General features: G+C 46.4%; 3 protein-coding genes across 12 annotated transcripts; 2 read left to right on the top strand and 1 right to left on the bottom strand.

The window, feature by feature from the left end:
* Window positions 1–93: 93 nt before the first annotated feature.
* LOC143897521 (uncharacterized) lies at window positions 94–12,746 on the top strand. 2 transcript variants are annotated; one of them, XM_077406262.1, is made up of 8 exons: window positions 94–741; window positions 1,290–1,826; window positions 2,017–3,035; window positions 3,102–3,969; window positions 4,259–4,608; window positions 5,048–5,417; window positions 5,632–5,699; window positions 5,928–12,746. In XM_077406262.1, exons 2-8 carry the CDS (start codon window positions 1,371–1,373, stop codon window positions 6,910–6,912), a joined length of 4,116 nt encoding a protein of 1,371 aa, XP_077262388.1. In that variant the 5' UTR covers window positions 94–741; window positions 1,290–1,370; the 3' UTR covers window positions 6,913–12,746. The 2 variants fall into 2 exon arrangements, with proteins under 2 accessions (XP_077262388.1, XP_077262387.1); XM_077406261.1 differs by having other exon boundaries at window positions 5,629–5,699.
* On the bottom strand, window positions 12,700–18,337 carry LOC143897547 (uncharacterized). 8 transcript variants are annotated; one of them, XM_077406330.1, is made up of 6 exons: window positions 14,574–15,341; window positions 14,344–14,454; window positions 13,595–13,769; window positions 13,353–13,491; window positions 13,088–13,234; window positions 12,700–13,004 (listed from the first exon to the last, which is right to left on the bottom strand). In XM_077406330.1, exons 3-6 carry the CDS (start codon window positions 13,700–13,702, stop codon window positions 12,886–12,888), a joined length of 513 nt encoding a protein of 170 aa, XP_077262456.1. In that variant the 5' UTR covers window positions 13,703–13,769; window positions 14,344–14,454; window positions 14,574–15,341; the 3' UTR covers window positions 12,700–12,885. The 8 variants fall into 8 exon arrangements, with proteins under 8 accessions (XP_077262456.1, XP_077262454.1, XP_077262459.1 ...); XM_077406328.1 differs by lacking the exons at window positions 12,700–13,004; window positions 13,088–13,234 and adding exons at window positions 16,818–16,985; window positions 18,198–18,337 and having other exon boundaries at window positions 13,349–13,769; window positions 14,281–14,454; window positions 14,574–14,728; XM_077406333.1 differs by lacking the exons at window positions 12,700–13,004; window positions 13,088–13,234 and adding exons at window positions 16,818–16,985; window positions 18,198–18,331 and having other exon boundaries at window positions 13,349–13,769; window positions 14,281–14,454; window positions 14,574–14,691.
* Window positions 18,165–22,935, top strand: Keap1 (kelch like ECH associated protein 1). Of its 2 annotated transcripts, none has more exons than XM_077406287.1 (7): window positions 18,165–18,304; window positions 19,197–19,506; window positions 19,586–19,750; window positions 19,915–20,582; window positions 21,290–21,538; window positions 21,865–22,163; window positions 22,273–22,935. In XM_077406287.1, the coding sequence occupies exons 2-7, from the start codon at window positions 19,207–19,209 to the stop codon at window positions 22,458–22,460; spliced, it is 1,869 nt and encodes a 622-aa protein (XP_077262413.1). In that variant the 5' UTR covers window positions 18,165–18,304; window positions 19,197–19,206; the 3' UTR covers window positions 22,461–22,935. The 2 variants fall into 2 exon arrangements, with proteins under 2 accessions (XP_077262413.1, XP_077262412.1); XM_077406286.1 differs by lacking the exon at window positions 18,165–18,304 and adding an exon at window positions 18,471–18,835.
* The last annotated feature ends 22 nt before the right edge of the window (window positions 22,936–22,957 follow it).

Below are 22,957 nucleotides of genomic sequence, written 5' to 3'. Positions count from 1 at the left end.
GTTGTGCGGACTAACAGTGAAATAAAAACCGACTATCTTTTTACATTCCCAAAGTTCCCAGCGTTGAACCCCTCAAGTCTTGATTTATATTATTTTTATTTTTCAGCTCTTGTGTGCATATAACACTATCTTCAATCATCAATCTCTTACAACAATTCGAAATTGTTATTTTCTCCAGTTATATCGCTCAAGAAGGGAACCGAGTTGTCCCAAGAGTACGAAATCAGGTCACGACTTCCGGGACACTTCGTATTAAGAGGAGCTCAAGAAATCTGTTCTTTTTTTAATTCATAGGACACTGTGAGAGACATTTATAACAGGCGTCAGCAAAATCTACGAGTGTTAGTGGCATTGTCAGAGAGAGCCGCCGCCGATACATACAGGGACATACGCGTACATACGTACACGTATACAAAGGGAAGACAGGCGCAATACATGGAGTATGGCCACGAGCGCGCTCGTGTGGACCACGGGATGCTACAGGGATGAAATTTAAAGGGAGGGGCTGCTCTCGCGAAAATGGCCGTTACGCACGGGGTAGATTGTCCGGGGGTGGACAAGTGACGGGTGGCTGATCGTCCGTGTCCTCCGCAGTCCGCACCGACCAATTGACCGAGTGCCTCGCGACGGATTGACACGGTTTACCCGACATCCGACAGCTATTATGCGGCGGTGGCCAAAAAGCGATCCCTGCTCTGCTCTTCTTAAACCCCCACCGGACGCGCGACCTTCCGTCAAGAGGTAAGGTCGTCTCTGTTTTGTGCATCCTCCGAAACGCGTATACGGATCACACAGTTTTTAGAATGTGATTTAGAATCTCTCCCGTTCGAAGTGCGCGCACTGTCGTGACGCGAAATTATGTGCCTGTTGGTGCCGAGAATGTTATCTTGATATCCGCAAAAAAGAAAGTGGAACAGGGTAACTCTATATCCCTGGCAGGTGAAAGATACTGTTATAAATTTTTTTACATATCAGTTGTTGATATTAACAAATTATTGGTTGGATTCACGATTTTTTCGTAGTACGTACGAAGGTGAAGTTTTTTTTTTTACATATATTTATAACACAGTACGAGATATATAATTGCAAGTATCTTGTGCTGGAAGAATTCTTCACGAAGTATAATTTAATGATTTGAGATCAATTATACATCGTGCGCACGATGATATTAGCAGAATGCTGACAAATATTTGTTAGTAGAAGCTTATCTGCGACACATGTATCAACGACATATATTAATGACATACATTTAAAGTAATATTTCTGAATAAAAATATTGTCTCTTACAGATTAGGCCCACGCTTCAGCAATGTATATCAAAAAAGCTAAATAGAAAAAGAGGAAGGGGAGAATAAGGAAAACTGAGGAAGATGCCTGGCTCTTATACTCGAGTTGTAATCCTCCTCTTGTTAGGGACTTCTGTGTCAGTGTCCGGTACTGCGGACGCTGCCAAGTCTCTGAGAGCGGCGAAGGCCAGGCTCAGATCGTCTTACGCATCGTGGCGGATAGTGGTATGTTTCACTCAGCCTCAGACCTCTTTCAAGGCAGACGTACAGAAAGTATGGGAGCAAGCGAGACTGGAATCTTTTCACGCGGACATGGATGTGTCATATATAGAAACAAGAACGACACCCGTGACGACGAATTCCTTGTTATACCCCTTGTCAATGTTAAACAAATTTTGTACAGACATCGAAGGCGGAAAGACAGTATTAAGCCTTATTATAGGGGGAGGATCGGCAGCCAGATTTCTTGTTACGGCTGCTGCCGCCTTGAATCTTCCAGCTCTGTGGTTACCGTTTACACACAGAGACTTTCTTCGCCAGGTGTGTATGTATCTACGGTTACGAACTCGTATAGTCGCTCGTATAGTTTAATTCTACAAAAAAGAAAAAGCTACATTTTTTCTTATTTACCCGATAACAATTATCAAATTCGACGGCGCGCAGAACGATCCGATTACATAATTGTATGATGTTTTGCAATGCAAAAATGTGAATTATTTTTCGTTTACAGGGAAATCTCGGCCGGTTTGAGAACCGCATAGGTTCGAGCCCCAAAGAGGTCGGAGCAGCAGCCGCCGCCTTAATGCATCGGGCTAACTGGCATGCGTTCACCCTCCTCATCGATACTACTCTCCTGCCCGTCACTAATCTTCTACAAACGAATCCACCGACATTGACACCTCGTGCGATCATACACCTTCCGACGAATGACAGAACTCTGAGATTGAGGCTGAGGCGGGTAGCCGAAGAGAGCGGCAGCGGTGGAGTCGTGGTGATGGCCTGCGATTTGAGCAACGCCCGTAAGATCCTCGGTGCGGCCAACAAGTTTGAGATGCTCTCGGGCAGATTCTTGTGGCTCTGGCTGGATCTTAAGGCGGAGTTGCGACCAAACGAGCCCAACATCATCAGTTCGCACCTTCTTCACAGTTCGCGTGTCGCCGTTGCGGCCAACGAGAACTCACCGTTGTTGGAGCGAACGACGAATCTCGCTTCGGACGACAAACCATTGCCGCCGCTGAATCCGCTGCCGAGCCTAGCCAACGACATACATCGGTTGCAAGAATATAGGTGGCGAGATGAGAAGATCGTGACCAAGCGGGAGGACAAGGGCTTTAATTTTGACGACGAGGAGGAGGTCGGGAGACTCGCGAGTGACAAGGAGCTCAATTCCAAGAGTTTTATGCCGATCGGGATGCTTGCGCTCAGGCCGTCCGGTATCAGGATCATGGATGGCGACACCATACTGACCAGAATACTGAGAGAGACCTCGCAAGCATTGGACGAGACCTTCCTGGACACAAAGACGAGGTTGAGTCGTATGCGCGATCTGCAGCTCAGAGAGCACTTCGTACCGGAATGCTTCCCGGAACGTAATGCTAAGTTCATGACGAGCGACGCGAGGGAGAACGTATCCGCGACCTTGACGAGTAAACTGAGGAAATCAATGGGACAAATCTCTAAGGACAAGGCAGAGTTTCAGTTGCTGAATTTGCAAGCCGTCAGGTTTCCCGGGAATAAGACTCAATTGAGGTTCGATTCGATCTTAAGATAATCATATTGCTAAAAGGAATAATCGATGTAATCAATGTTTAACAGGTGGACCAAGGTCGGCACTATCAAGGGAGGCCGGGAAGTCCGTTTGGATACCATAATCTGGCCGGGCGGCGGCATCATGCCGGCGTATCTCGAGCAGGGCGGCGAGAAGATCGGGATGCCGATTTATAGCATCGTGACCGCGCTGGCGTCGCCGTTCACCATGATCACACATCTGCAAGAGGGTTTCTGTCTGCGCGGTCTCACTTGTCGACAGGGTAATACCGTGGTGTGCTGCTACGGCCTGAGTATAGACCTGCTAACCGTGGTCGCGCACGAGCTCGGTTTTCGTTTTAATCTGTACCTGGTGGAGGACGGGCTATTTGGGAAACGGAACAACCGGAACGGCACGTGGAACGGCGTGATGGGCGAGCTGGTGGCCGGTCGAGCGCAGATGTCGTTCGCGGCCTTGAGCGTGTCCACCCATCGTGCCGAAGTGGTGGACTTCACCACGCCGTACTACTTCAGCGGCGTGAGCTTAGTCACGGCGCCGCAGCTACGTTCCGAGATACCGCTGCTCGCGTTTCTGTTCCCGTTCAGCACAGAGCTGTGGATTGCCGTGTTCACGTCGCTAAACTTCACCGCGATCGCCGTCGCGCTCTACGAATGGTTCAGCCCGTTCGGCCTGAATCCCTGGGGCAGGCAGCGCAGCAAGAACTTCTCCATCGCCTCCGCGCTGTGGGTGATGTGGGGCCTTCTGTGCGGCCACCTCGTGGCCTTCAAGGCGCCAAAGTCTTGGCCTAACAAGTTCCTTATCAACATTTGGGGTGGCTTCTCCGTCATCTTCGTGGCCTCGTACACGGCAAACATAGCCGCCCTTATCGCCGGTCTCTTTTTTCATTCTTCAGTGAGCAATTACCATGATAAAAGCGTGAGTATCTCGGTTCTTTATAAATACGCGATTGTTTACAAACGAGTTTATGTAATAAAAAATAAAAGGGAAAAACTTAAAGCTTCGCGATATATTAAGTCTGTTTCATTATAATTAATTAAAAAATTAAATATGTCTCAATTTGAGACACTGTTCACTGGGATTATTATTTAATATGTTTATGGACAAAACAATTTTGAATAGAGTTTAAATAAAAAAAAAATATTTATTTTGTTCCTATCTAATTTTCGGGCATGGATTTAAGACTTTTGAATGCATTATATTACAGCTGTTGGCTCAAAGAGTTGGTGCACCGAGAGCTTCCGCGGCCGAGTATTACGTGCAAAGAGCGAATCCGCAATTATGGTCCCACATGGCTCGATATTCCTTGTCGGACGTCGCCGAGGGCGTGGAAAAATTGAGAAACGGCAGCCTAGACATTCTGATCGCGGACACGCCGATTCTGGATTATTATCGGGCGACCGACGACGGTTGCCGCTTGCAGAAGATCGGTGATACCATCAACGAGGACACTTACGCAATCGCGCTTACGAGAGGACACCCCCTGAAGGAGAGCATATCGAAAATTATAGCAAATTTCACGAGTAACGGGCTGCTCGACATTCTACAGGAAAAATGGTGAGCGATGCGCAAAAATAAGTGCAAAAATTGGATAATCGATATCGGTTCGCGTGCGGACTTTCTTTTTATTTGCGTGATAACGGGAGCGTGATAATTACGTTAGACGAAAATACATTAAGTGATAAATAAAGTCCGACGCGCGCAGAATATGTGAACTGTTCGAGAAAAATATAAGCACATAAGTGTGTTATTTATCTTATTAAAAATTCATCATCTCATATAAAATTAATTTATTTGAACAATAACATGTGTGTCTTAAACACACACACGTTTATTAAATACATTAAATATATATAAAATAAATATTATATCTATTAGTTCTCTCTCTATATATTTTATACATTTTTATATAACAATGAGATCATCAATATGGTTAGAAAAAAAAAGTATTAAAATCAGTGAGGTAAACACTTTATATAAAGCGAGCTAATTCCAGGTATGGCGAATTACCTTGTCTGAGCGATCGACCAGGGATAGGTGCAATAGATGCCGAGCCAGGTGGTCAACCCAGGCCGCTAGGAGTCGCGTCCGTGGCCGGGGTTTTTTGCCTGCTCGGGATGGGTGTGGTGCTCGGTACCATAATACTGATAGGAGAACATCTCTTCTACAAGTACACGCTGCCGCGATTGCGGCACAGACCGGAGGATTCCATCTGGCGCAGCCGTAACGTCATGTTCTTCTCGCAGAAGTTGTACAGATTTATCAACTGCGTGGAGCTGGTGTCGCCGCATCATGCCGCCCGCGAATTGGTGCACACGGTGCGACAGGGCCAAATCGCGTCGCTCTTTCAGAAGAGTGTCAAACGAGTGCGTGCCTTCGATTTTCTAAATGGCCCACAAGTTCGCGAACGAAATCTTGATAGAAGCATTTTAAAATAAATACCGAAAAGCTTCGAAACATATAATAATATAATATAAATTAGAGAAATTTGTGTTTACTTGAAAATTCATATTTGCGAACTTATGGACAGTACGCTCACTTTGATTTCTAAATATCTACAACGTTTCCATGTTCCAGAAGGAACATGAACAACGTCGCAGACGTAAGAGCAAAGCACAGTTCTTCGAGATGATTCAAGAAATCCGAAGGTAAGGGAATGCAATATTCAAGTTAATTAAACGAAACAATGTTTCCCTGTGCCGATAAACTATTATTGCCAAAATATGACAAACAGATGTCAAAATAAAAAATTTGATAATTATTTATTATCAAAAAACCCAATATTTTTTTCATAATCAATCACATCAAAATAATAGGAAAGAGTATCAGAAACTAGTGCAGCAAAACTACTAAATATTCAATTATCTCTCTTTCAGAGTACAACAAGAAGAGAAGATCGAGACAGTACCCGAGGAGCCTGATGCCACCAAGACGGTGAAAAAGGACGAGAAGCTCGGAAAAGGTAGAGAAAGGAGTCGCAGCAAGAGCCCGCTGATGCCTCGAAGCCCTAAGCAATCGGAGAAAAGCAGGAGCTCAACGAATCTGTCGGCGTCTCGCCTCGGATTGTCGCCGGTGAGTCTCGACGCGCCGATGAAGCCGCGCGAGTTCACGCTCAGCAGCACCAATTTGCGCGCGAGGAGTCCGCTGGAGACGGTAGGCCGTAGATTGAGCCATGGGGACGGCGGATCGCCGCCGCCGCATCTCAGCTCCTTCGGCGGCAGTGCCAATCTGCGGCCGTTAGCACCTACCAGGAGCGACTCGACCGGCGGTGGCACGCCGACCGTTCGTCGTGATTCCGCTGCCGGGGGTGGTGGCGTGCCGACGCCGAGATACTCTCGCAGCCCGGCCAAGCGAGGCCAGTCCTTCCCGGTGTTCGCCACTTTGAGACCGCCGCACTCGGCCGGCTACCAGGTGTCCAGAAGCCCACTGTTGTCGCCGAACAGCGAGCTCACGTCCGCCATCGGGAGGAAACTGTCGCGCGAGTGGGGCTCCGGGACTATCGACCTCACCAGGTCGTCGGAGGCTATAGGCAGCGGTAGTGGCGGCGGGGGTGGTGGTGGTGGTAGTCGTGGTTCAACGTATACCTTGAATCAGGAAATGACGCTTTCCTTGAGCCGTTCCCCGGGCGAGGAGAAGGCCCAAGAGGAAGCGTCGCTGCCGATCAAGAAGCCCATACGGCGCGCCAGGAGTCACGAGAATCGCGACAACAGTAAGCTGATGGCGGACCTGCCGTCGCCGAGATTGACCCAGCCCGTGGTGGGCGGCCAGTGTGTCAGCGAGCGAACCAAGAAGCAGCTGGACTCCGAGCTGAAGGCCATCTTAACTGCCAGGGCCCATCATCGCGACCTGCATCCCCCTTGATAGGAGACCGCCCCGTATTAAGGGAGAGTTCTTGAAAGCAGCTCGGCTTTTTGGAGGATCGCTAAGCCTTTGAGGGGCTTTGATTGATTTTAAGCAATATCAGATTTATAGGTCAATTTGTAGAGGAATCCGACAGTTTATCAGAGAAATTAAGAACTAGCCAGAGGCACACGGCGATGCGAGTAAAAGGGGAAGAATTTTTTGCTGTTGGAGTGGGGGGAGGGGAGGAGATGAGGTAAAGAGGACGGAGATAGATCTCTTTGATTGTTCATACGTTGTTACGTACATTAATAATATAGGATAAACAAAAGTGCTATAAACTCTAGTAGTGATGTCTTAAATAGGTAGCGAGACACATACTAAGATATTTTCTTGTTGACATTTTAACTCTACATTAACCGGCAGCCTGGGTGAGTCTCTCTCGATTGCTATGGTATCAGATACTGTACGCTGCAGCGTTTCTCAACTCCGATCCTCGACGATTCGAGATCATGCTCTTAGCACGTAGTGGATAGAGCTCTCTCTTTCAAAATTTATCGGTTCTCAAACTTAGTTTCACGCAAAAAAAAAAACGGCGTTTCACCAGGTCAAAGTCTGTCCCAAGTTTATCGAGCGGGTCTCCATCCGCAACCGTTCGCACCATACCGACTCCTAGCGATGGCGATCGATTAGCCGCACACCCAGCGCACGAATACAACGAACACGCGATGATTTATGGACGCAGCATCGGACATTTATCCCCATTTATCTCCAGTTTCTTTCTCGCGGTGGCGATGGAGAGGCGGGGTGTGGCGTTTCGCTCGCGAATAAAAACTCGGACAGGCCGCGCGTTCTAGAATAATCGTCCCTTCGGGGAGTGTAAATATCTCGAGATATACAGACTGTCATTCCTTCGATCCCTCGTCTGTACGAATACTGTAAATACTCGGCGGAATACTCTTTTATTCCGGATACCTTTTCGCCATTAGGCAAGGCGTAACGCGTAGCGAAAGTTGAGAAACGCTGGTCTACCGAACCTCGTCGAATTGGACTGCATATTATACTGCCACTTTAATAATTTCTGTGACTGCGGAAGGAGAGAGACTCGCTCGATGGACTCTCGGCGTAGAATGACCACTTACTGCGAGATAATATCCATTAAATCTTATTAATTATCGCGCCAGGAGGGTATAGGATTCGGAAGCCGACGGAATTCGAAACCCGAAGTCCCGTTAAACGCAATTCGTAATCGCGGGTTATTCGATACCGGAGATTCGGGCCTCGGGCAAGAAGAGGGCCGGGAGTGAACACCTGAAACAGAAAAATCTTCTTTTTCGCAGTCACGTCGCGAGGATCCCTCGCGACCTAGCAAATTTGTCTCCTGAAGCAGTGCCAAACATCAGTATTAACTTCGCGATTGACCGTTTGCTTTCATCCGGCACGCGAGAATGTGTAGAATGTATATTTTAGCTAGATAAGCGCCGCGGGGTCCGGTATTACGACGACGACGACCTTGTTCGTTCGTTCGCTCGCCGCGCGACTCGGTGAACCCCGGGACCCCGCTTCGCGGCCGGCGAGTTTACCGATTCCTTCCGACGGATTTTACTAGACTGATAGGCGAAATTTCATTCAGGAATTGTAAATGAAACATTATCGGAATTGAATAATTGTTACTGATCGATGTGCACGTCTCCCATCTTCGTCTATCGAATTCTTTCGATTCACTTGATGAAAATAAGGGGGGGGGGCGAAACTCACGTCTAGTCATTACTATTCAACTTAGACAGGTAGAACGTGGATGTGCGCGGGACTAAAAAAAAAAGACAAAAAAAACAAGAGGACGAGATTCGAATTAATTAACTTTAAAGAGAACGGGAAGAGATTCGTATGAGCGAGGCCTTAGAGGAGTAGTCGTATCCGCCCAAAAAAAAAGATACTTTACTTAAAAATAACTAGTACTGCACTGTACTCGAATATTTCACTACGTTATATTGTACGATAGAGTATTATTAATAGACATTTAGTTTCATAGTTCTCCTCGGTAGTACGCTATTGTATTCAGAAGAACTTAAACTAAATTCCTCGTCGAGTCCTTAGCGGGTATAGTATCTCTCCGTGTGTGAGTGTATACGTGCGACTATATTTTTTTCCCACCGGGAAACGCGGCGGCGAGGTCGCCGACGCGACGGTCGGCGCGGACGAGCCGCCGCCGCCGCCGCGGAGACGGGCGGACTGACACTTTTTTTCCCGGTAGAATTAGAGCGTCATTGTCCTCTCGTTAAGTAGGTCGTGTCTGGTAGTTCCCCGAAGGTGTTCCCTCGGAGTGCCACGTGCGTCAGCGCGACGCGCGACGTCGCGTCGCGACGAGGCGCATCGCGTCGGAGCCGCGCGTACGAAATCGATGAAAGTGTCCTGAATGATTGCACCTCGCGAGGGGCAAGCCGCATCCCATCCGGGTACCGCGCTCAGCGTAGTACACGCCGCGCGTTTTTAACGAGCGCGCTAAACGATTCCGCCGATAACACTGCACGCACATACGCACGCATGTAAAAAAGAGAAAAAAGACGGCAACACACGCGTCCGCGTCTCGCCTACGTTTACAAAAGGACACGTGGTGTCCTTGCATCACAGAACGCACCGCTCAGCTCGCCCGCTTCTCTCATCGATCCTCCGAAACACCCGCTCACCCCCGTCACACCGTGATCGCCAGGGGTAGCCTGGAAGCTGGGAGCTAAGAGACGGACCTTCTCACGGAAATAAAATAAAATAAAATAAAATAAAATAAAATAAAAAACAACGCGTTCACGGCAGACTACTGTAGGCGTAATCTGTGCTGCAATTAATTCAGGAAGTGATCAAAATACAAACATATAGGGGGCCAGTTTAGAGTCACCCGCGCCTAAAGAAATCAAAGATAGACTTATTAAAATTAATTTATATAAGCTGTAATTCTCTCCTCGTATAACGTGTGTGTGGGTTCTGCCGATAATTTGGTTCAGTAGGGTCTTTCTCCACCGCACCTTCTAACTCTCTTCCGTTTTACACGTCTTCCGTTGCTCCGTTCTCTCGGGAGGGGAAAACAGGACGTCCCGGGAAAAATCCCTCGAGGTTCCCTTGTACATAACGCGTCTTCTACTAGGTCTTCTATCCCTGAAGGAACACTATTGCACTGAATTAAAGGTCGAGCCCCCCTACTTCTTTGTGCGCCAACAAGAGCCTGTTATAGACGTCACACGCACGCGGAAAGATAAGAGCAAAATGCACTTATCTCGTTGTCGTTGTCTTCGCGAGAGCGACCTCCTTCCGTAACGTAATTCCGCGCGATCGCAACTATGTCGCGACAACGACGAATGCCGTTTGGAATTTGCATCTCTGGATGTGATAGCAACGATAGTAACACTCTCAAAGAGGGAAAGAGATGTACACGAACGATATGCAGAATCTCCAAATAATTTTCGCGAAACCGTCGCTCTAAATAAATATTGGTATCTGTGCTCTCTCGTTCGATAACTTATCAAATATTCTTCGAATGTTTACCATCCAAAGTATTCTTCGAGTTGATCTCATTGCAATATATAGCTATACTTATTATTATATATATATTCATGTATATATATGTATCTGGAATTGCCGGCCTATACACAAGCGAGGATAATACCACATTTTCCACTACGCCTTTTTCTCCGTGATACTTCAGTTTCCGATATTCGAGATCGCGTGGAGTGCACTCGCTCTCCTCTTTCCACCGTCTCTCCGCGCATCTCGTTCTCGACGACGATGCGAGGGAGAAACACATTCGGGTACGGCCCGAATGCATTATCTACGCGAAGGAAAAATCGCGAGATCATCGTAAGTGAACGTAATAGAGTAATAGACGACGAGAGAGGACAGGAGAAAAAGAAAAACAAAACAAAAAAAAAAGAAAGAAAAACTCGCGGAAAAGACGAGAAGCAAGCGAACACACCAATTTAGAACAAAGGAGAGTCCGTAGGTTTCGAGAAACGCGTATTCACGGCGGATTGAGTTATCGGATCCCACACGATTGGATTCACCTCATTATCATTATCGCGAGATGATTAATGGCATCGTATTAATTCACTCACTAACGGGCAATAAGATTATTCTACAAAGCACTGCCATAATTTGAACTGTTGTTACGTTGATTTTTTGAAATCCTGCCAAGTAATACCACTATTTGATATCGTCGAACGAACGGGTCCTATCCTGCTAAGTGATGAATTAATATGCAAATGTCCCGCATGTGCTGCTTGTCCGGTGTCGACTCCGCATTTGTCTGTCTTCGCCAAGCGAATATCGCTCTATATTCGCCGAGTAATTTGCTTACCACTCTCTTTCGGTTATCCCTTTGACACAATTTTCGATAGCTGACGCAATTTTCTTATCTTCTGTTTTCGCAGATAGCCAGATCTGTTGGAAACACACTTCGCTAAGTGTTTGCTATAAATTTTGTCGGCAGAATGCCAGCGGAAATGTAACAGAATCTGCCGATGGAATTTAGTGGCGAATTGCCAGCAGAAACTTGCTATTTCGTAACCATTTAAATGATGCGTTCCATTTAAATGGTATATTATTCCATATAAATAATGCATTCCATTTACATGTTTACGAAATAACATTCTGCTCGGTCGCTATGAAATTATATCGGCAGGCTCTGGACCGATAAAAGTAAATTATTATGCTACAAAGTTAAATCGTTTTCGTGCTCTTTAACGTGTCAACGCACAATCGCGACGAGAAATTTTAAGAAATCTTTCGTAGATGAGTCAGTTACAGGTTTCCCTTCCAACATGCTACGTCTTGATTTGTCACTTGGTAAGGAAGGATCGACTGTAACGTAATGTAACGCGTTAAGCCCCTTGCACAATGCCAGGCAACAGGCAAGAGGAACAGGAAATAACCAAAAAATCGTTAATTACAACCTAAAAAATTCGAATGCTATGATTGGTTGGCAACAGGCAATAGGCACAGAATTTCCAACGTGACGGAAACTCTGTGTCTATTGCCTGTGTCACTGTTTATTCTGCATTTATACATGATTTCTGATTTCTATTCCCTGTTCCTATTGCCTGTTGCCTGGCATTGTGCAAGGGGCTTTAGACTTTACGGAATAATTAATCGTAAGAGATTAACATAGCGCGTGGCTTTTCCGTTCGTATAACTTGCAAAACAAATGGGTTACCGTGGCGTGTACCTCGTTTCTCGACGCTGCACATTATTAAATGCGAACACGTGAAATGACGATTTAATCCTCGAACAGTCGTGCCGGCCCGTTCTTAACTCATTATGCACTACTACTCCTTCCTCTTTGTGCATTTAATAACTGATATTACAGCTTTACGCGCACGAAACAAAGTTGACAAAAACGACGGAAAATGAACGTTCTTAAATATTGATGCGAATATCAAGATCGTGATAAAGCGTTTATCTTGAAACGCGACACGGGACACATGTTTGCGATATTTTCCGTCGTGTTTGTGTTATCGACTATAATGTTACATGAAATATGAAAGATATGATAAGATCGCGCGGTCTGCGATAACGTTGCTCGAGGATTAAATCGCTAAGATTCTATGCGTAGAGAAGACGGTCTGGATTAGCCGCGACCGCGCGGGTTCTCCCGACGATTGGCGACCGATAGCTCGGCGTCGTGCTGTGACGAACGAAGGAATAGACGCCACGAGGATCCCTTCCAACCGCGGTGACTTGTTGGCGTACGACATTAGGATAGGTTCCTCGTAACCTACCTCGTCTCTCTTGTTACGCCTACTGCTACACTGTTATTGTTGATGAAAAAAAAACTCCATATTAATAAGAAATAAATATATTATCTCAAAGCGTAGTTATAATACATATATGTGTACACACACCGCATCCTTTTATTTTCGTTAAATAACAAATCGAACGTATTAAGAGTACGCATTAGAGATCGCAAGATGAAAGTGTGCCGTCAACATCCCCGATTTTCCTCTGAATTTAATAACATTCGAGTTTTCTCTTATCTCTTATCTGTAATCCGTCATGCGACGAAAGATATATATACTTTATAACCACACTAATCGCTTCGATAATGAGATCTCTATAACTTAGGTAACCTATACGTAACAATTTATCACAATATTACACATATACATAATTATTATCTACTTTATAATACTTGCTTTTGTGCGTACACTACCAGTATTTTGTACAGGTCCACCGCCAGCTCCTCCATTATCACGCGTATATTTTCTCTTCGTATATTCGCGTACAAACTCGTTCTTGAAGTTCTCCGCTCGGTCGGGTGGCATCTCGCGCAAAAATGAAAAGGCAGATATAATAGTGGCTGTTGGAACCGAAAAGAAATAATCAAGCGTGGACTCGCATACGCTTCAACGAAGGAATATATAAAATTTACGTCGAGCACAAGTTTGATTCTCGCCCGCGTCTTCAAGCGTGCTCACGTAGAAAAGCTTTCGGCTTCTTGTCGACGAAGTTCGTCTCACGGTTACTGCAGTGTCGAATCCTAAAACCGATGCTCCTAAGCAACTCCTTTAGCTCCATCTGAGGCTTCTCCGAATGTGGAAACGGCACGCCGTACTTCTTCACGTCCCGCACGTGAACGCAAAGGCATAACGATTAGCGACTCTCGCAGCAGGGGCACGTCGCAAAAAAAATGAGAAACCAGTTAAACGGCGATACTCACGTATAAATACGATGCAAAGCACTTGTTCTCTGCCATGTTTTCAAGAATCTTAAACGTGTCGTGAGACGATACCCATAGCATGAGGAAGATGCCGCCGGGTCGAAGCATTTTGTAAACGTTCTCCAATCCTTGTCCGTTAGGGGAGATAAACGTGATTATTTCTTGAGGCCTGCATCTACCGAAATATTATCAAACAACGATACAAGCGTCAACGCGACACCATTTCGCCGTTGAAGATCGAACCGAAACGATGTCGCCTTCGAGAAGCGTTTCATCGCGTCGCAATAGCGTCTAGGAAAATATCATTTACCGCAAATCTCCAAGTATGTTATTTTTACAGTCATAAACGTCTAAAAATGACGCGTTTACTGAAGCTCTTTTTACACGTTTCTTACATAATTATGTCATTTATGTTTATTTCTACCATAATACAGATTAACTTTGATCTCGGTTTAACTTACTCTTCATCTTTTTCTATAGGTCTTAGAATTAGAAAAGGATAAAAAGTAAGTTAAACCGAGATCAAAGTAATCGTATTAAATTAAAAGTTGATACGTTCAATCGCGTTAAATGATTTAAAACGCAAGAAAGAAGGACTTTGGCTGAAATAACACACTTTTGGATCTGTGTAGTATATCGGAGGAGCCTTTCTCTCTTGCGCGGGACGAAAAGTCAGATGCGTTTACCGGACGTCGTTGCAGAAATGCAAAACGGGGAATGAGAACGCGTGGTCGAACTCGGCGACGTACTTCTCGGGCAGGTCTCTCGTCTGAATATGTCCAACGTCTCGAACTCGAGCACCCCGTCGACACCGTGGATCCTGTTCGCGTACTCGACCATGCTCTCGGAAACGTCCGTACCTTTGTGTACAATATATCGAATCATCGCGCTATTGAGATTAATTGAGATCACAAGATTGACAATTAACGGGTTTCTTTATTCGGGGCCTCTGTGGGGCCTGTCGTCGCCTTTCTCTCACCTATCGTCACCGCGTCTCGATTAAGAACCGGCAGGAGAACCTTCCTCGTTGTCTCCCCGGTACCGGAGCCGACGTTCACGCATCTCCCGGACGTGTCCTTCGGCTCGCACCCGAACTCCTGAACGAAATACGTTACGTTCTGTCTCTGCATATACCTATTTGTCAGACGAGGCGTACGGATGGAATCACACCGTATCGGTGGTACTGGCCAGAGTTATATACCGCGTCTATCATCGTAATCGGTTTCCTTATCCGGAGATTCGACGATGAACAGGAGAGTGGGGAACGGTAGAGTAGCTGTGCGAAAGTTATATTTTTACGAAGACGAGAATGCGTGAAATGTATATAATAATAATCCTCTGACGCAATTCGTTGGTAGCCGATGAGGTATAAGAACAAAAAATTGTGCGAGGCATAAAGTCGTAAAAGAATAAGTTCTTTCAGTCCACGCGTACTCTGTACAGACTTATTTCTTTCTTTTTAGGAGTAGTGAAATATTACACAGACGAACTGCGTGGAATCTGTTAGGCTAAAAATGTAAATGCAAATAAATCGCGAAAGAGTCTAATCATGAAATTTAACGTTGTGGCGAGGAAAAGTAATTAATATTCCACCTTCGCAGCGGTATTTTCTTAATTTAATGCATAATGGCTGAGAGATTCGGCATGAAAGGAGATCTCAAGGATATTTTTTATTTTCTCAGAAAAGAGGTTTATTCTGATTATTTTATGACAAAAAAATAATTGTGTGTGTGTGTGTGTGTGTGTGTGTGTGGCGCGCGCGCCACCTGAACTGTTTTACCGACTATAATTATCACATCAAAGTAATCGCAAATAAAATATGTCTCAAAGATGAAACATTATACTACGTTTACGCGAGCGTTACTTCTGTAGTAACTTACGATAATTTACCTGTTTACGCGGAGTAAATTATCGTAAGTTACTACAAAATCCCGTTTACGCGATGGAAAATCCCGTTTACGCGAACGAATTATCGTAAGTTAACTACAGAAGTAACGCTCGCGTAAACGTAGTATATGTCTCAAATACTACGTTTACGCGAGCGTTACTTCTGTAGTAACTTACGATAATTCCTTCGCGTAAACGGGATTTTGTAGTAACTTACGATAATTTATTCCGCGTAAACGGGTGAATTATCATAAAAGTTACTACAGAATAAGTAACGCTCGCGTAAACGTAGTATCGTTTACGCGGAGTAAATTACCGCAAGTTACTACAAAATCCCGTTTACGCGAAGGAATTATCGTAAGTTACTACAGAATAAGTAACGCTCGCGTAAACGTAGTAGTAGTGATATATCTTCAAAATTTTAGGACGACTTTTTCGAGCCGTCGTAAAATGTTCTCCGGGTATCGATCTCGACCGAGTGAGGGCGGCACGCGTCGGAATTCACTCCAAGATTCGCAAGAATCGTCGGTTCACGGTTTTCGCGTCGCTCTCAAAGATCGCGCACACGGCACAGCTACTTATTACAGTTATCGTCAATGAAATTCGCCTCGGTATCTATTCGAGCTTCGAGCTTCGAGCGTGAGCGAAGCGGAGACGACAATCCCGGGAAGACGCAATTTAAAGACAACGCGTAATCCAAAAGATGACACGACAATATGTTTTTATCTCTTTCGCGCGACGCCGTCGTTCTCCCACATTCTGTCCGTCGCGTCGGGTCACGACGAACACCCCGCAACCCGCAACCCGCGCACGATGAGATTGACGAGATGACGAGTGTTCTCTTTTTTCACGAATATAATTGTTCCTTCGAGGGGACGCGGTATCGCGCTCGTGTTCCCCCTTCCCTCCTCTCTCGCTCCCGTCTTTCTCGCGGACCATCTGTTTGATATCCGTCTTTCATAGATGCTCGTGATGCTCGTGATCGAGGAATCCGCGAATAACTCGTCCGTCGTCCTGCCGCCGCGCCGGACGAACCGTCGAACGGTCAATTAAATCCGCGCGTTGCCGTTTGCCGTATATAGCCCCGCGTAACCGCGCGGGATGCGGAACAGCTGACTCGCTCGCGGAGTACACCGTTGCGTTCGCTCGATTATATACGCGCGAAATATCGCGGTCCCGCGGCAAAGCGAAATTCGCAAGTCATTCGAGTCATCTACGGTCACGATTGCTGTTTCACGGTAATTCACGGTCGGGGTCCGTCTCCCCCCCCCCGTCCCTCTGCGCGGAATCCCTCCCTCGTTTGTACCCGGGCTGGGATAAGAGGACGAATGCGCACCGTCGTCGTCGTCGTCGTTCCTGCGAAATCGAGGAGAGGAATCCCCGGCGTCTGTCGCAGCAAAAAGAATTGCAGCGGAGAATTCCTGGGCTGAACGTTATTTCGCATCTCGAACTCCATTGTGCGCTCGCCGCTCGCCGCTCGCCGTTCGCCGTCCGTCGCATCGTGCTGCAATACGCGAGGGTATATACGATCTAAAAGCGTTTCTAAAGCGAAATGCATTTTTATAGGAAAAGAGCGAGGGGGAAATATGTACGGATTTTCTTGTACGATATATCTTTAGAGAGCGTCGTAAAACGTACGGCCGAGAAAAATGGAAGATTTTCTACTTGCCGCGTCGTCGTCGCGTCGGACGCGTCGTGCCGACGGACACGTCGACCCGACGGGAGATACGAATCGCTCTCAATGTCCATTTCTACCAATGTAGACCGACTTTATATAATCTCGATTTAACTCTCTTTTTATCTTTTTCTAATTCTTGAAAACTAGAGAAGGATAAAAAGAGAATGAGTTAAATCGAGAGTAAACTTATACTTTTTATCTTTTTCTAGTTCTCCGAACTAGAAAAGGACAGAAAGTAAGTTGAGGCGAGACTATAAACTTATCTTTTCCTAATTCTTAAAACTAAAAAAGAGAATAAAAAGTAAAAGTCAAATCGAGAAAGAGTAAACTTACTTTTTATCTTGCTTTCTAATTCCTAAAACTAGAAAAGGATAAAAAGTAAGTTGAATCGAGAGTAAACTTACCTTTTATCTTGCTTTCTAATTTCTAAAACTAGAAAAAGGATAAAAAGTAAGTTGAATCACTTGAATCAACAAGATTTAAAAGTTAGTCTGCATTGGTAGAAATGGACATAAGAATCTCAAGAACGAAAGACAATGGGGAGTCTGTCCTCCCGAAGAAAATCCTGATTCCCAGATTCTCACTGGAACGGTCGGGACTCCAACGTAGAATTAAGGGGTGCTTTCCACTTATAATTAGTGGCACGAGTCAACACAATAAGTTCATTGAAAGATAGAGATTGCCAAGAGAGATAGAACGAGATGTGTCGACTCTCGTTGTTCCTCGTGTCACTGATTCTAAACGGAAAGCACCCAAGGTTTCGTTTAGCGACGGGAAAATCTCAGGAGGACATATATATCTCCGCGCGCGTTCGTTCCCACGTCCTCGAAACGATATTCCGTGGCGAGATCTCGATTTCGCGGAATCGGTGAAATCGGTCCCCGGGGTCCCCCGACGTTCGCTCGCCGGTCGCCGGGGAACGACCGACGGCGACGGCGACGGCTCAGGGGACACCGCGTAATCTCTGAATTGAGGGCCGCGTCCTCCACGACTCCACGCGCCGTTGCCGTTGCCGTCGGGCGCGGGCGTATTTATTACCGAGTCACCGTCAGGGCCGCGCTGGACTAAGAGCCGAGAGAGCGGAGCCAGCCCGGCGCGGACGTGTTTGGCCGATGCCGATGCCGCTATCGGCGGCGCGGACAAAGGTACAACACCGGCGTATCTACGGTACAAATCGTGACGAAGCGATCTTGCGCCTTCGCGCCGCCGCCGCCGCCGGCGCGATGCGACGGAGCGAAACGGTGGCGAAGCGACGCAGCGACGGCGAACGGCGAACGGCCGACCGACGCGCGGTGACACTGGTGACAGCAGTAGCGTTCCCCGTTCGTATCCATTCGTATCGCGTCTCTATAATTACGAGAAAGAGTCCCACCCACGCGCCGCTCGGATCCGGGGCCCGCGAACGCTCGTCGGCCCGTCGCGAAACACGTGCGTATGCAAATCACCCGCTCGCTCGTCCGTCCGCTCGTCTCGCTCGCTCGGTGACGCCACATCTATCGGAGCCAGGGCCGCACCGGCCGCAGCCGGAGGCCGGAGGAGATGCCTGCGTCATCGTGCATCATCGGCGAGATCGATCGCGAGACATGATCGCGCCGCCTTCGCGCTCGCCCGTCTCGCTCTCGCGCCCAGCGACTCCTCGACGCAAGTAGATCGCCCTGGCGAGGCTGGCAGGCCGGGTAAGTGCCATGCGTTATGCGAGTGCGCGCGCGCGTGCCGTGAGACGGTTTTTCTCCGCGACGGCGACGGCGAGACCCGTCGCTGGCTGGAAACGTAACGTCCCGCGGTCACGCGCAACGCTTCCGCGTCGCGCTGATTACGCGGCTGGCGGCTGTTATTGTGCGCGACGCCGCGCGCGTGGATCTTCCGTCCGCGTCGCGCGGCGCGGCGGTGACGTCCCCGCGTAGGCCCCAGGCCCCCTCGCGCGATATTAATGAGTTCCGAGAAGGGAAGGACCGGGCGCGCGAGGAGCGCGCGATGACGCGAACGTATGTAAATATCTAAAGGCGCAATTCCCGCGGTTCTCCGCTTCTCTTGCAGCTCTACTTTAATGGATGGAGAGAAAGATTGTCGGCGGAAGAACGAGGCCCGGGGCGGCTCCCAGCCCCGGGGCGACGCTCCGCTCGCGTCCGGGGAGGAAACGGACTGGGAGGGTATGCTCAACACGGAGCGGAATCGGGGCGATCTCGGCGACATGACGTTCTGCATGGCCAACTACCTGAAGGAGACCATGAAGATGATGTTTATGATGCGCAGCCATCACATGCTGACCGACGTGATCCTGGAGGTTGGCTCCGAACTGTTCCACGCGCATAAAGTTATTTTAGCAGCTGCTAGTCCCTACTTTAAGGTAAGCTGAACAGCTGGGTGGAACGTGTGTCGGGCGCGTCAGCGAGGTATCGATGTTGATCCGGCCCTTGAAATTCCAGGCGATGTTCACTGGAGGACTGAAGGAATGCGAGATGACGAGGGTGAAGCTCCAGGGTGTCTGTCCAACCACGATGGCTCGGTTAATGTACTTCATGTATACCGGTCAAATAAGAGTCACCGAGATTACCGTGTGTTCGCTGCTGTCGGCAGCTACCATGTTCCAAGTGCGTAGACAATTTTAGATAAAAGAAAACGTATCGCGAAGAAAAGAATTGTGTCGATAGATATATATTCTGAGGGAATAGCAAATAGGCATAAAGTTGTTTTAGGGACTTGGATCTTTCTGTTGATGTGACGCGACGTTTGACAAACGTGTATTTCGATATAGGTCAGCAATGTGATAGATGCGTGCAGTGTCTTTCTGGAAAGACAACTCGATCCCACGAACGCGATTGGAATCGCCAACTTCGCCGAGCAGCACGGCTGCCACGATCTGTACCACAAGGCGAATCAGTTCATCGTTCAGCACTTCAACCAGATATGTCAGGAGGAGGAGTTCTTGCAGTTATCCGCGATACAGTTGGTGACGCTCATCAGGAAGGACGAACTGAACGTGCAGGAGGAAAGAGAGGTTTACAACGCCGTGCTGAAGTGGGTCAAGTACAACGAGGAGGCGAGGCGGCCCAAGATGGAGCACATATTGCACGCGGTACGCTGCCAGTACCTCACGCCGAACTTCCTGCGGGAGCAGATGAAGAACTGCGACGTGCTGAAGAAGGTGCCGGCGTGTCGCGAGTATCTGGCGCAGATCTTCAAAGACCTGACGTTGCACAAGAAGCCGGTTGTGAAAGAGCGTACGCCTAACACGCGGCGGGTAATATACATCGCCGGTGGTTTCTTCAAGCATTCGCTCGACGTCCTGGAGGGCTACAACGCCGACGAGAAGACGTGGACGCAGCACGCCAAGCTTATCGTCCCCAGATCCGGTCTGGGTGGCGCGTTCCTCAAGGGGATGTTCTACGCGGTCGGCGGCAGACACAATTCACCGGGAAGCAGGTTAGCACCTGAACGTCGATCGTCGATCGTGTTCGACGTTTTAGCGCTATACCATGGGGTGTTTGGAAAATTACCTGGAATTCTCAAGAAATTTTTCTGCCTTAAAAAGGGAAGGGAATTTTATTGAAACTCCAGGATATTTTTGTTAGAGAGAATTGTGCCTTTGATTCTGTTTTTATTTTACGAAAACCACAGTGCTAGATTTTTGGTATCAAAAAGTGCCATGTAAGTTCCATTTACATTTTATAGATTTTAAATTATTTTATTTAGATATATATACATTTTGTTTCTTTTAACAAACATTTTTTCAAAATTTTAACATGACTTTATGGTGGATTCTATTTTCTTATTGTATTTTTTAGAAATAGAAATTATTTTAAATGTAAAATATTTATTTCGTGAAAGCTTTTTGCACTTTTCCCAAACTGATTCGACTAATTCTTAGTTTGCTTCGTAATCATATTAATAGAAAATAATAACTAACAAGCTGAGGTAATGAATTCCTTTTACTTTGTATCTAAAAATTCTATTTTTGGAAAGTGGGAATCAAAATGCCTAAGAAATTAAGGAATTTATTCCAAAGTTTGTATAGATACTGCCATAATATATCAAATATAGTCATCGGGTAGCATGAAAAGTTTTAGTTGATGGACTGCTTAAGAAACAGGTTCGAAATATATCTAAAAGACTCGCACGACTTTTCTCAGGTACGACAGCGACTGGGTCGACAGGTATAACCCAATGATGGATCAGTGGCGACCGTGCAGCCCGATGTCGGTACCGAGGAACAGGGTCGGAGTCGCCGTTATGGATGGTCTGTTGTACGCTGTGGGTGGCAGCGCGGGCGCTGAGTACCATAACAGCGTCGAATGCTATGATCCGGATCAAGATACGTGGACCAGTGTGAAACTCATGCATATCAAGAGATTAGGTGTAGGAGTAGCGGTGGTGAATAGGTAGTACTTGTCAGCCGATATTCGTTGAGTGACAAAAGTGATATACTGTTAATCACTTATGTTAGTCACTTATGAAAAATAGATGACTAAATTTAAATTTAAAAGTAAATCATATTTAGCTATGACATCAGCATTCTAATTATGTTATTAATATAAATTATAATATTTTAGATGTCGTATAATATTAGTTTCTCTTAAATATAAATAGCATACACCTTCCGTTTTATTTTAAAACATTGTTTCCATGTATTCATTCAACGAGATACGCGTAATATATTTAATCTATTTATTGTATAATGTAAAATGTACGTTCGTTCTCCTGACAGACTGCTGTACGCAATCGGTGGCTTCGACGGCAAGGACCGGCTCAGTTCGGTGGAGTGTTACCATCCCGAGAATGACGAGTGGACGATGGTGTCGCCTATGAAATGTAGTCGTTCGGGGGCCGGTGTGGCCAGTCTGGGGCAGTACATATACGTTATAGGCGGATACGACGGGAAATCGCAGTTGAATTCGGTAGAGAGATACGACACGGAACACGATGTATGGGAGAACGTGAGCAGCGTCACTATTGCTCGCAGCGCTCTTAGCGTTACCATCCTCGACGGCAAACTATACGCTATGGGTAAATATGACTCTATTAATCTTTGATAAAGAGAAACCTGTATTTAGAGAGAATCTTTTTTCATGATATAAAAAATGATATACACGTATGGTTCCTTTTTTTTTTTAAGGAGGATACGACGGTACGACGTTTTTAAACATAGTAGAAATTTATGATCCGGCCCAGGACCAGTGGATCCAAGGTGTGCCTATGACATCGGGAAGATCCGGCCACGCTAGCGCGGTGTCGTATTATCAGTGTCCTATACATTGTGATCATTTGGATTATAATATCTCGCTGGAGAAACCGCCGTCGTGATACGCGGAACTGATACTCTTTTTAGGGGACATTCGTAAGCAAGGATAGTCAAATTCTTTTATTCGCGAGACGAACTGGAACCGCAAAAATATAGTGTGAAATAGAAAATGGGACTGTGCGATATAAAGTGAGAAGGATGACGAATATACAGTTATCCTTCGATCGTTCGTGGACTGAACTGAAAAGTGTATTAAGTAATATTTAGACGACATGCGACATGTCATCGAACCGGACCATACTTCGTCGGCTAGAAAATCGCGACTAGCCGACGAAAAGCGCTTTCTCGACAAAGCGAGGTAACTTTTGTTATCTCGCGGTTTATCGAAGGACCAATTTATCTTGTTCATTAGGATAAATGCGACTGTGCTACATTTTATAGCTTTATCGCTTTTTAATTATAGATTCGATTCTATAATTAATGTATAGAGAAATAATATATAATGTATATATCGTAAGAACATTATTTTCAAAGAAAGTGCGAAGGTGTTTTTCTTAAT

This window comes from Temnothorax americanus, unplaced genomic scaffold, assembly GCF_048541705.1.
Source record: "Temnothorax americanus isolate GAGA-0224 unplaced genomic scaffold, ASM4854170v1 Scaffold20, whole genome shotgun sequence".
NCBI lineage: Eukaryota > Metazoa > Arthropoda > Insecta > Hymenoptera > Formicidae > Temnothorax > Temnothorax americanus.
Note: the sequence above shows the minus strand (reverse complement) of the source record. Positions and strands in the feature narration are given on the sequence as shown.

What these genes read in the sequence shown, in the direction of transcription:
- LOC143897547 (XM_077406326.1), bottom strand. Translation starts at nt 17,039, where the DNA reads ATGCATTTCGCTTTAGAAACGCTTTTAGATCGTATATACCCTCGCGTA. An exon ending in TCGAGACGCGGTGACGATAG is followed by an intron (nt 14,455 to 14,573) that starts GTGAGAGAAAGG and finishes TTGTACACAAAG; the next exon opens with GTACGGACGTTTCCGAGAGC. An exon ending in CATTTCTGCAACGACGTCCG is followed by an intron (nt 13,770 to 14,280) that starts GTAAACGCATCT and finishes ATATTTCGGTAG; the next exon opens with ATGCAGGCCTCAAGAAATAA.
- Keap1 (XM_077406287.1), top strand. Translation starts at nt 19,207, where the DNA reads ATGGATGGAGAGAAAGATTGTCGGCGGAAGAACGAGGCCCGGGGCGGC. An exon ending in CTGCTAGTCCCTACTTTAAG is followed by an intron (nt 19,507 to 19,585) that starts GTAAGCTGAACA and finishes TTGAAATTCCAG; the next exon opens with GCGATGTTCACTGGAGGACT. An exon ending in GGAGTAGCGGTGGTGAATAG is followed by an intron (nt 21,539 to 21,864) that starts GTAGTACTTGTC and finishes TTCTCCTGACAG; the next exon opens with ACTGCTGTACGCAATCGGTG.
- LOC143897521 (XM_077406261.1), top strand. Translation starts at nt 1,371, where the DNA reads ATGCCTGGCTCTTATACTCGAGTTGTAATCCTCCTCTTGTTAGGGACT. An exon ending in ACAGAGACTTTCTTCGCCAG is followed by an intron (nt 1,827 to 2,016) that starts GTGTGTATGTAT and finishes TTTCGTTTACAG; the next exon opens with GGAAATCTCGGCCGGTTTGA. An exon ending in GCAATTACCATGATAAAAGC is followed by an intron (nt 3,970 to 4,258) that starts GTGAGTATCTCG and finishes ATTATATTACAG; the next exon opens with CTGTTGGCTCAAAGAGTTGG.